The sequence below is a fragment of the Hemitrygon akajei genome, chromosome 7, assembly GCF_048418815.1.
Source record: "Hemitrygon akajei chromosome 7, sHemAka1.3, whole genome shotgun sequence".
NCBI lineage: Eukaryota > Metazoa > Chordata > Chondrichthyes > Myliobatiformes > Dasyatidae > Hemitrygon > Hemitrygon akajei.
Window position 1 is genome coordinate 140406734 of NC_133130.1, and position 12941 is coordinate 140419674.

General features: G+C 43.9%; 2 protein-coding genes across 6 annotated transcripts in view; both read left to right on the plus strand.

Moving 5' to 3' along the window:
- Positions 1–3691, plus strand: part of LOC140730066 (coiled-coil domain-containing protein 183-like) — an 86106-nt gene extending 82415 nt beyond the window's left edge. The window contains exons 13-14 of the mRNA XM_073050205.1: positions 2698–2773; positions 3531–3691. Of these exons, the coding sequence (XP_072906306.1) occupies positions 2698–2773; positions 3531–3691 (237 nt within the window). The remainder of the gene's footprint in view (positions 1–2697; positions 2774–3530) is intronic.
- Positions 3692–10245: 6554 nt separating this feature from the next.
- The window catches only part of LOC140730978 (rab-like protein 6), a 106325-nt gene continuing 103629 nt past the window's right edge, over positions 10246–12941 (plus strand). For 4 of the 5 annotated variants that reach the window (XM_073052117.1, XM_073052118.1, XM_073052121.1 and 1 more), the window contains exon 1: positions 10247–10516. In XM_073052117.1, coding sequence (XP_072908218.1) covers positions 10387–10516 — 130 coding nt within the window. In that variant the 5' untranslated portion in view covers positions 10247–10386. Of the gene's footprint in view, positions 10517–12941 lie in introns of all 5 variants that reach the window. The other variant, XM_073052119.1, reaches the window with a different exon arrangement.

Below are 12941 nucleotides of genomic sequence, written 5' to 3' on the forward strand. Positions count from 1 at the left end.
ATCTATCCAGGAGTCTCTTAAAAGACCCTATCGTATCTGCCTCCACCACCGCCGCCGGCAGCCCATTCCACGCACTCATCACTCTCTGTGTAAAAAAACCTTACCCCTGACATCTCTGTACCTACTTCCAAGCACCTTAAAACTATGCCCTCTTGTGCTAACCACTTCAGCCCGCTGACTATCCACACAATCAATGCCTCTCATTATCTTGTACACCTCTATCAGGTCACCTCTCATCCTCTGTTGCTCCAAGGAGAAAAGGCCGAGTTCATTGAACCTATTCTCATAAGGCATACTCCCCAATCCAGGCAACATCCTTGTAAATCTCCTCTGCACCCTTTCTATGGTTTCCATGTCCTTCCTGTAGTGAGGCGACCAGAATTGAGCACAGTACTGCAAGTGGGGTCTGACCAGGGACCTATATAACTGCAACATTACCTCTTAACCTCAATCCCATGGTTGATGAAGGCCAATGCACAGCATGCCTTCTTCACCACAGAGTCAACCTGTGTAGCAGCTTTGAGTGTCCTATGGACTCGGACTCCAAGATCTCCCTGACTGCCAAGAGGTCTTACCATTAATACTATATTCTGCCATCATATCTGACCTACCAAAATGAACCACCTCACTCTTATCTGGGTTGAACTCCATCTGCCACTTCTCAGCTCATTTTTGCATCCTATCAATGTCCCCCTGTAACCTCTGACAACCCTCCACACTATGCACAACACCCCCAACCTTTGTGTTATCAGGAAATTTACTAACCCATCCCTCCACTTCCTTATCCAGCTCATTGATAAAAATCACAAAGAGTAGGGGTCCCAGAACAGATCCCTGAGGCACACCACTGGTGACCAACCTCCATGCAGTAATATGACCCATCTACAACCACTCTTTGCCTTCTGTGGGCAAGCCAGTTCTGGATCCACAAAACAATGTCCCCTTGGATCCCATTTTGTATATGTTTACAAGATCACCCCTCTTTCTGCTGCCATCCAGGGAATAAATTCCTAACCTATTCAACCTTTCCATATAACTCAAATCCTCAAGTTTTAGGAACATCCTTGTAAAATTTCACAGCACTCTTTCAAGCTTATTAATATTTTTCATGTTGGGAAGTGCCAGAACTGCACACAATACACTAATTTCGGCCAAACCAATGTTTTGTCCAATTTCAACGTAATATCCCAAATCCCATATTCAGTGCCCTGATCTTGAGGTGGCACAGTAGCACAATGCTTTACTGTACAGGTGACTGGGTTCAATTCCCACCATTGCCTGTAAGGAGTTTGTACGTTCTCGCTGTGACCGCATGGGTTTCCTCCCGCAGTCCAAAGACATACTGGTTGGTAAGTTAATTGGTCATTGTAAGATTGTCTAGCAATTGAAATTGCTGGGTAACGTGGCTCAAAGAGCCTGCTTCCCAATAAGTAAATACATTCATGAAGGCCAATGTGTCAAAAGCTCTCTTTATAACCCTATCTACCTAGAGTTCAAGGAATGTTGCATTTGTATTCTCTGGTTCTTTTGTTCTACTGCTCACCTCAGAGTGAGAGCCCCACCATTCACTGTGTATGTGTTACCCTGGTTTGTCCTTACGAAGTGCACCACCTCATATGTGAAATTCTATTTGCCATTTTTCAGTCTATTTTCGCAGCTGGTTGAGTTCATTTTTCAAACTTCAATAGCCTTTCTCTCTGTGCACTATGACTCAAATCTTGGTGTCATTCACAACAATGGCATCAGCTTTGTAGTCCTTCAATGGAGGAAATTTCAATACCTTCTGGGATTGTACCCTCTACCATCTTAGCAGTAACACTTTACACTGGGTACAACTTTATGCCCATATAGCCACAGCTGAAATACGAGGCACACAGCTGGTCTGCTCTCCACTACACTGCAGCCACTGGAAATAAAAACTGACGATGCTTGTGTATCTGGATCCAAGAGGATGCAGAACCAGTATCAATCAATTTGAGGAAAGGAAACACTGCAAAGAGATTCCTGAAGATTTGAGATCTTGAGGGGCATAGATTGGTAGGAATTAATTATATTTTGATTGTGACAAATTCTAAAGGCTGGGGGTGAGTATGAGGGTGTGAAGAAAGAGTATTGGTTTTATCAAAGTCAAGTTTATCATTTGCACAAATACACGTATGCATAGATGCAATAAAAACTTAATTTCAGCAGCACCACGTAGCATCGTGTAAGAAGCATTCTCAAAAACATAAGTTATACATGATTTTACAAGAAAACAATTAGAACAAAATAAAGTCTATTTTAGTGCAAAGTGGTAATAGTGTTAAACAGTAGTAATCAAGGCTGTGCAAGTTGGTTCAAGAATCAATTGGTTGTTCTTGAAGCTGGTGTTATAGTACTATAGGCTTCTGTATCTCCTGCCTGATAGTAGCGGCAAAAAGATCACATGGCCATATATTGGTCTACTATTTAAGACTTAGTTTTCAGGAGAAATCCCAAAGTTTCCAACACTATGCTTCTAAGAGAAGGCCACAACAGTCATCATCCAGCTACACCAACTGGAATTGTGGATTGACGGAGTCTGAGTTTAGGTCCTAAATGATTAATTTGCATCCACAGCAATGAGTGAGCTGCTGCAGCATTTGTGTTTGAAATTCTCTGATTACAATGTGGTTCATCCTTCCAATCCATTCTTTGTAACTAACCTGGATCTTTCAGTTGACAGAATTAATAGAAAAGGCATTCGCTGAGAGCCAGAAGAGCAAAAAAATGGATTTAGGTTATGATATGCAAGGTAAGCACAACAAAGCATCCATTATCTCTACAGTCCAGCCACTATGCTGGCCTTCTTTGCACTGACGGGTCTAAAGTACAAATAGACACAGGCTTAGTTTTTGCACTTTCCATTTTCCTTTCATCTGGATGGATGGAACGAAATGTGAGTGGCCTGCACTCCCACGTACCTTTCCATGTATTTTGATGCTGACTATTAAAAGAGGCCATTAAAATGAAGTTTCTTGAAAGAACAGGGCTACATATTCATTTCAACCTATTCTGTAGAGTTTACAGTTTGATGATGGTAAAATTGCAGTTGCTTCATTGTGTTCTTACTGTAAACTGGATGCCCCTGCCGATGGTTTAGAATGGGATTGAGTCTGCAAAGGATCTTCCAGTGCACAGGTGGCTGAACCAGGAGGATAGAGGTTCACTTTTGGGAGCTGTCTCCTATAAACTATGAAGAACATAGATGAAGTCTTTTTCCAAAGAAGGAAATGTCCAGTTCTTTTATATGGAAAAGGGAAATTTTAAAGGAGATTGACATGTTTTCAGTGCATAGGGTGTGATAGGTGTCTGGAATGTCTTGCCAGGGGAGGTGGTAGAAACAGATAAAATAGTAATGTAAGAGACATTTATACAGATATACGAACACAAATGGATGTAGATTATGTGCAAGTGAATATGATTTATTTAAAATTGGTGTGGTTGGCACAGGTATCGGGCAAGGGGCTTGTTCCTGTCCTGTACTATGTTCTACAACTTTCCTTTTCCAGATGACTTTGACTACGTAATAGCAGGCAACGATGGTGTTCTCACAAGAGAGGAAATCAAAAGACAGAGCGAGCTTCTAGTCCAAGATAAAACGAGAGTAGTGAGGAGAGTGAAGAAAAAAGGCAGAAAACAATATGTCAGCAAGAAAAAAGTTGTTTGTTAGATTGGAATCTGATTTTGTGCATTAGTCACTGAAAATAAAGTCTGTTTACAGTGCAAGTAAACATTTAGCAGGTTTGTATGTCAATGCTTTTATTGTTTCAGCACATGTTCCTACTAGCCTATGATTATCATTGTTTAACCAATAATTCAGTGTTCTGTGCATGTTTCATAGTAAATGACGTTAGTAGAGAGAGGTGAACTAATCTTCTTTATCATGAAACATGCACAGAATCAAACCCTCTATACACACCCATCAAACATGTCCTTACAGGCTCAGTGCAGTTCTGAAGAAGGATTATGGACCTGATATGTTGCCTGGTAACGGTCTGTTTCTCTTCCTACAAATGGCTGCCTGACGCAGAATGTTTCTGGCATTTTCTGTTTTTATTACAGTACAATTTAAGGATGCCTGTAACTAACCCAGCAAAAGCACCCTTGATACAGGGATAGTGGTGAGTGAAAGATGGGGTCAGGGGTTGGAAGGTTGATATAAAGAAATTACCCCCAGATAGACCTATCAAACTCTCTTAAGGTGGTTTAAACCCAGAAGAGAGATAGAGCAAAACTGTGACATCCCATAACCATCCAGCTGAAGTACATTTCTGTGACAGACCATCCATCAGAAGGAAAGTGGGCAAATCTTCAGGCAAATGCAGGGAGCAGTGAACTCCCAGTGTCCACCCATTTTAATTCCCCTTCCCATTCCCATTCCGATATGTCCATCCATGGCCTCCTCCACTGTCAGGATAAGGCCACACTTAGGTTGGAGGAACACTTTATATTCCGTTTGGGTGGCCTCCAGGTGGCATGAACATCAATTTCTCAAACTTACAGTAATGCCTCCACCCCTTCACTATTTCCCATTCCCTTGTCCCTCTCAGTTATCTCCTTAACCACCCATTGCCCCTCCTCCTCCCCCTTCATGACCTTCAGTCTCTTTCACCAATCAACTTCCTAGCTCTTTGCTTCATCTCTCTGCCTCCATATTTCACCTATCGCCTGGCGTTTCTCTCTCTCTCCTCCCCCCACCTTTCAAATCTACTCCTCAGCATTTTTTCCTCTGGTCCTGCCAAAGGGTTTCAGCCTGAAACGTCAATTGTACTTTTTTTCCATAGATGCTGCCTGGCCTGCTGAGTTCCTTCAGCATTTTGTTTGTGTAGCCACTATATATGGTTTGTTGAACCTTACCAAAGCCTTCAGTTCCATTGCTTGGGAACACAACTGCAGAATACACTCTTAAATGATTGGTTATATCTCTGCTTCCTGGCTTCGTGCCTCACTGAGAAGCTGATGGAATAGAGCAATCAAGGGAACTCTACATTAGAATGCATGCTGACCATCACATCCAGGCAGATCCACCCTTGGCACAGCTGCCACAATACTCCTCTGAACATTCAACACCTTTGGGTGGGGTTGGAAGTGGTACAGTGATACAGCTAATAGATCTGTTTAGCAGGGACGGTTTCAAGCACGGTCGCACTGCAGGTCGAGTAGCTGCCTCACAGTTCTGTCAATCTGGGTTCAATCCTGACTTTGAATGCCATCTGTGTGGAGTTTGCATGTTTTTCCTGTGATGATGTGGGTTTCTTCCCGCATCCAAAAGACACGCAAGTTGGGAGACCACTGTAAATTCCCTCTAGTTTGTAGTAAAGTGGAAGAATCAGGGGATTGTGATGGAAATGTGGGAAGAATAAATTGGGATTAGTGCCAAATTAGTATAAGTGGATCATTGATGACTGTTGCCTCCTGCTGCAAGCCTTCAAGCAAGAGCTGAACCCTCATTCCCACCAGCTTATGAGTCACACATCAAGACACAAAAGAGTATGCAACCACTCTAGATAACTGGCACCAATGTTTCAGTACGTTCTCCAAGGCAATTGCACTGACTGTCAATTATAGCAGAGTCCAGAGGTGGCTGAAGAGCCAAGGTAGGGGAGATTGTCATCAACTATAAGCCAGCCTTCTACATGGCACAATGACTGAAATAGAGTTAGTCACTTGGACTGAATTAGAAAAAAAGCAGTCATAGTAGTTGCTTGGAAGCATAATTGAACTTCTGGTGAATTAGAAGACACAAGGCTGTTTTTAATGGACAGAAATCCATAGCTCTGGAAAAAAAATTATAGACCTGAAATGTTAACGTTGACCTTCACAAATGCTGTTTGATCTGCTGAGCATTTTGCCGCACCTTCTATTTTTATTACAGAGTTCTTGCATCTGCAGTATTTTGCTTTTGTTACTGTTGAAATTTCCATCACTTATCTTCAGGAGTCCTCTCTCTGGGTAAAAAAAGAACTCTGCTCCTCTCTGATGGGATATCTATCTCTTACTTTGTTCATCGCCAGTAATTCCCATTTATCTTGTATTTGCGAAGGTGTTGACTAAAACCAGCCACATCCCTTCTAGTTCTGGTGAAAGGTAATCAGAAAAACAGGTCCTTCCTATGTTACAAATGCCCCACTTATGGACACTCCATAAATGTGAATAAATGTTTGGGAGCTATGGCAGGATTTGATGTGGATGTATTTGATGGTTACTGCAGACATCTGCCAGCTGAGAGTGTGCCTTCTCTACTGTACACATTGCCAGAGCTGCAGTAGTCACAGAAACAGGCCCTTCAGCCCAACGAGTACTCACCAAGCATAGCATCCTTCCTGCTCATCCCAGTTGCCTGCATTCTGCCCATTACTCTCCAATCCCCTCCCAAACGTTGCTTCATCTGCCTTGACCACTTCATCTGGTAGTTCATTTCAGATGCTCACTGCCCTCTGTGCAAAGAAGATACCTCTCAGGTCTCTTAATTCTCTCTTCCCTTATTTTTACCTGTGCCTTTGAGTCCTCAACCCTGAAGAAACCAGTATGACTGACAATCTTATCTATACTGCTCATGATTTATTAAACTTCTATGAGGTCACACTTCATTTTCCTATGCTTCAAGTGTAGCCAACCTCTCCCTATGACTCAGGCCTTCTATCTCTTCTGCAGCCTCTCCAGCTTCATATTGTCTTTCCTATACAGGGAGACCAAACCTGTACCTAGTACTCCAAATGTGATGTCACCAATGACCTATAACTGCAACATAATGTCCCTACTCCTAAACTTAATGTCCTCACTGACAAAGGCTTGCAGACAATGTCTTCACCACCCTGTCTACTTGTGTTGCCATTTTCAGCAAAGTTTGCTCCAGTATTCCATCCCTCTGTTCCACAACACTTGTCATTTGCCATTCACTGTGGAAGTTCCGCATGTCCTGAATACATCACCTCACACTTGCAGTAGATATCTAAATAAACATACTCAAAAGCTTCTATAGATGTATTGTGGAGAGCATTCTGACAGGCTGCATGATTGTCTGGTATGGTGGGGAGGGGGGCTACTGCACCGGACTGAAAGAAGCTGCAAAGGGTTGTAAATCTAGTCGGCTACATCTTGGGTACTGGCCTACAAAGTACCCATGACATCTTCAAGGAGTGGTGTCTCAGAAAGGCAGCGTCCATTATTGAGGACCTCCAGCACCCAGGTCATGCCCTTTTCTCACTGTTACCATCAGGTAGGAGGTACAGAAGCCTGAAGGCACACACTCAGCGATTCAGGAACAGCTTCTTCCCCTCTGCCATCCGATTCCTAAATGGACATTGAACCCGTGAACTCTACCTCACTTTTTCAATATATATCTGTTTTTGCACAATTTTTAATCTATTCAATATACGTATACTGTAATTGATTTACTTGTTTATTATTATTTTCTTCTATATTATGTATTGCCTTGAACTGCTGCTGCTGAGTTAACAAATTTCACATCACGTGATAAACCCGATTCCGATTCTCAAATCCATTTGCCATACGTCAGCCCATCTCCCGAAATGGTCAAGATCGCTTTCAATTCATTGTAATTACTACACTGTCAAGACCCCCCAATTTAGAATCATCAACAAACTCGCTAATCACATGTATATTCATCCCCAAATCATTTATGTGTGGTACTGTGCAAGTCTTAGACATATATATATATATCATATAGAGCTCGGGTGCCTAAGACCTTTGCACAGTACTGTAGTAATTTTATGTATTGCACTGTACTGCTGCCACAAAAAAAAAGAGGTGAGTGATAGTAAGCCTGACTGATATGAGTCTCTATTGTGGACAGTGAGTGGAAAGGAGGCAGAGAGGAGAATCATAGTTCGGAAAAGGGGAAGGGAGCAGTAAGCAACAGACAGATATTCTGCAATGATCAATAAACCAATTGTTTGGAATCAAATGACCTTGCCTGGTGTCTCAGGGCTGGGTGTGTCTGCACCTGCCCCTGGCACTCTATCTTTGTCACCTGTCCCACTCCCCTCCTGCGGCCCTCCACCCTCGCCATTCCCTACATCCTTTGCACCTGCCAAATATACAAACTCACTCTCTGTTGCACGTTGACAAATACAGTATTGTGCAAAGACCTCCATGATTTCTTCCCTGGCCTCCCATAAGGTCTGGGGGTACACTGTTGGACCCTGGGGATTTGCCCACCTTAATGCATTTGAAGGCTATAAGTACCTTCTTCCTTATAATATGCATAAAATCCAGGCTTTACTACTTATTATGTCATGTCTTTGGTGTCCATTAGTGGCACTGAAGAGAAATAGACATGACAAATCTCAGCCATCTTCTGCGCCTCCTCACATAGGCAGCCCCAATAGTTTTTTAAAGTACCTAGTCGCCTGTTCACTGTAATATCACTGATACTTAGCATCATCATTAACCTTGTTTTCCAAATCAATCCTATGAATTTTTTTGCCCTCCTGATTTTCCTTTTATGTCTGGGCTTAAGCTTTTTGGATATATTTGACAGGGATTCATTTATACCCAGCTGCCTAAATGCAACACAGGCTTCTTTCTTTATCCCAACCAGGCCCTCGATATCTCTCAAGTTCCCTGAACTTGGTACACTTTACCCTATCAGGAACTCTCTGGCCCTGGACTCATGATATGACCCTTTTAAAGGCCTCCAACTTGCCAACTATTCATTTGGGTTTAAATAGTCACAGTTCACTCCAGCTGGATCCTACCTCATGTTGAAGTCAGTTCATGACTTCAGTTTGAAGCACTGCTCCATATTTTCCCATATTTTAAAACTATGGTGACAGGACCAAAAGTGCTCCCTGTTACTTGGCCTGCATCGTTACCTAAGAGGAGGTCCTGAAGCTCCATCTCGAGCAGCTTCCTCTATGAAGAAACTGTCTTGGATGCAACACACAAATTCTGCTACATCCAGGTCGAGTAAAGCAGAGCTGAGGATGCTGGGCAGACTCAGTTACTCACTCATTGAGCCAGTGAGGCCAGTTCGCAGCCGCTCTTCCAAGACTCGCTTGCTGCGCCATTACGGCTGTTTCTGTGATCCTCTCCCATACATAGTTTTGGTTTACTACCAAACAATTCCCAGGAACCGTGCCTCATCAACCTAGGAATTGACTTATTATCGAAAATTATTGGAATTCAGTTATTATTGTCATACATACATTGAAAAGCCTGCCTTGCATACTGTTCCTACAGATAAATTTATTATAGTGTAGTACAAGGTAAAACTGACAGAATGCAGAAAAGAGTGTAACATCAACAGAGAAAGAGCAGTGGAAGTGGACAATAAGATATAAGATCATAAGGAGGTAGATTGTGAGGTCAGGAGTCCATCTTATACTAGAGACCCAAGTTATAAATGGCGGGGTGGTACTCTGATATGAAACGCTTACTCCGTCTCTCCAGAAACACAGCCTGGTGTTTCCAGCATTTCCCATTTTTATATCAGATTTCCAGAATATCCATTTTTAATTTTTATGACCAAGTCAGCATTGAGTGCGATTTGGAGGGGGAGCCTGCAGGTGGTGGTGGTGTTCATATTGCTCTTGTTTACACCCACCCACCAAGATTTTACTCATTGCGAGTTTGGGAGGTGCTGTCTGATTTGCACTCAGCAGATGTCTTGCGTTACATTTCTAACTGCACAGTCCCATACACGTAATTCGGATTTCGCTTTCGACGTTCTCGCCCATTATCTCACTATGGTTGCAAACTTAAAAGGATTGCGCTGATGAACTTCTTTGGCATTCTTCGATGCAGTTTCCACAGACTTTGCAATATTGCGTGCAAGACCACTAATGGTATCAACGTGTCCAATAACTTTATCGGTTAATCCAGTTCAGCACTTTCCCTCCCAGTGGTGACAGAACAGGCGTGTTTGCACGTTTAGAGGGATGATGTAAATCCAGCTGCGAGAAGTGCCACATCATTATTTCCCAGGAGTCGCAACTCCTGTCTGGTAAAGGGGGGTAACACAATCCGCTACCTCAGGACCATGCTCCCCAATCATCAGCTCCAATGCACCCAGTCCAGAGTTAAACCAGCTACAACACCCGAAGCCGGCGGCACCTAGCAGGCACAATCCGGTTCAAGAGCCGGCAGAGGGAGGAGATGGGCATGCGCAATCCGGTTCAAGAGCCGGCAGAGGGCGGAGATGGGCATGCGCAGTGTGATGATGCCGGGCGTTTTCGCGCGTCCGTGCCGACTGCGCAGGTGCGCCCGGTTCTCCCCGCCCCCTGACCCCGAGCCGCGACGCCGGGCCTGCCGTGTTGATGTGCCGCTATTGGAGTGGAAGCTTTGGTTGCTTGTCCTCGGCTTCGGTCCCAGTCGCGGGGTCGAGGCTGCCTCCCCGGCAACATGTTTTCGGTTTTGAAGAAGCTGGTGGGCACGGAGCAGGTCCCGGGTAGGGACCGGGCCATCCCGGTCGGGCTCCAGAGCATGAACCAAAGTCTGCAGCGGAGATTTGCCAAGGGAGTTCAGTACAACAGTGAGTGTGGCCGGGAGCTGGGGTAGTACGGTGGGACGGGATCCGGAGGTCGGGGTGCCTCAACCGTGGAGGTGGGCCAAGAGTGGTGGAGGTGTGAGAAACACTAGGGCCGAAAACAAGGTTAGTGGGAATTGGGGCCAAGGGAGAGAGGGGTTTGGAGCCAGGTGTGGCAGAATTCCTGGGGCTTGTGTAAAGAAAGGGTGGTGGGGTCAGTAGCCAAGGGTCTCAAAGGCCATTGGACCAGTGTCTGGGGACAATGGTTAAGGAATGTATGTTGTGAACAACAGTTATTGAAGTGAACTGGAGTCAGAATAGAAGTATAGCAACAGCTGGAACAGTGGCATGGATTAATTTGGGTAAGGACAAAAAGTAAATTTAGAGAGGGAATGGTGCCAGATCCAATGTCAAGGCTGAGTGGTGTTGGAGGAATGAATGTGATTAGTGCTTGGACAAGGTGCTGAGATGTTTGCCCAGTGCACACAGATCAAGGATGGAGAGAATAATGGTGTGCCTGAAAGTGGAGGTGTGCTGTTGGTGGACTCTGGGGCTTTGAGTAATATGTGCAAGAGTGGCCTTCTGCAGTCTTGTCTCTGGGTGGAGAATCCAGTTCTCTAATTACTGCATTGGCCGTGGACCAGTTTCAGTCAGCGCAAACTTTTGGGGTCAAAACTTTCTGCCAGTCACCTCCATACTTGGAAAACGGCTGAATTAATTGCTACATCTTGGCTAAGATGTTGGAAGTTCTGAGGGTACTCAATTAGATGTAAAATCAGGCATTGGCAGAGATTAATGCTACACCAGTAGCCTCTAGCTGTCAATTATCTGGAATATGACAGAGCAGTTTGCTTACTTTTAGTGCAGTTATGCCATAATGGGAACTGGAAGGAGTTAAAGGACAACGCAGAGCTTGTCTGCAGAATATCACTAATTTTAAGTGTTTTGACATTGTCATGCTCTCCTATAATGAGGTAATGTTGGTGTGTATAGTTATTCCAGTAATGTATCTCAAAGACTCACTCATAATTGTTTATAACTGAACAGAGAACAAATGTTTTAGCCCAAGGTTATGCAGAGACAGACCTGCACTCACTGGTACTACAAGCCAGTGTAATGTAAGGATAAATCCCATGGCCATTGGAACTGCACACATGTACCCCCAGTTATACAGATAGACATCCTTTTCCTGGAGCTATACGGAGACTGACCTGTATCCACGTTCATGCAGCTGTCAACCTGAACTGTATGATAAGATAGATCTCTACATAGAGACTGACTTCTCCTCTCAAGTAGTCTGCCCTAGACTTATGCAGGAATTAAACTATCTCCACCACTACTGTATCCTATTCCACATCAGTATTATTATCACAGTTTGAATGAATAGCCCAAATAGCAATTAAAGAGAGCATTGTCATTTTCTCCATCCTAACATTAAAGCTGATACCTCTCGTCCCCCTCCATCCTTCCTGAAATGCAGTGACCACAACTGTCTTATTGTGGTATAACCAACAGTTAATTCAGTATCAACGTAATTTCCTTACTTTGGTACTCTGCCTCTCTTAATGATTCCCAGAATCCCTTAGAATCTATAATTCATTCTTTTAACATGTATTGCAACTTTTAAAGATGTGCACGTTACAAGGTACCTCGTTTCCACCCTTTCCTTTACAGCTGTGCCATTTTATCCCATGTTGCCTCTGCTTATTCCTTCCTCCAAAGTGCATCACTTCACACCTAGGTTAAATTGTTTCAGAATCAGCTTTAATATCACTGATGTATGTTGTGCAAATTGTTAACTTAGCAGCAACAGCGCAATGCAGTACATGGTAGATATAGAAAAAAAAATGAATTACATTAAGTATATGTGTATACTTAATGTATACTTAGTGGTTGGTTGGCATCCATGTGTCTGGAAGGACAATGGGTGATGATGATCATCACAAGCCTGGGTGGGAGGTTTGGAGATCCTGAGGTGCCCAGTCATCAAGATCCCTCTCTCAGCCTCATCAGTGCAGTCCAAAGAAAAGCTTAGAAAGCAATATGTTTGGCACTAGCTTGGCTCAGGAGCTGCCGGAAGGATGTTCAATGACGTCCAGCCACCTTAGGGGCTCTACTCTAGATTTGCTGTCTGGGTTTCCTCCTGTAGCCTTTGTCTCACCTGAGGCTGCCCGGAAGGCAGTGGAACTATTAACCCATAACTGGGGATCTGGTTCATAAGCACCAGGGTGTGTCCACACACCAGTGCCCCTGACCACCTCCAGTTCAGCCCAAGTCCAAAAGGAGTTTAGTTTCAGGTATTGTTAATGAGGAGCTTCTACATGAGGCTTGCTGTTGGAGTGGCTACGTACTGGCAGGGAGAGACACATTCGGCTCTCCGTTTTGCAAGACTGCTAGCCAGTGGTAGAAGCTGAAAGTGAGAGTGACAAGC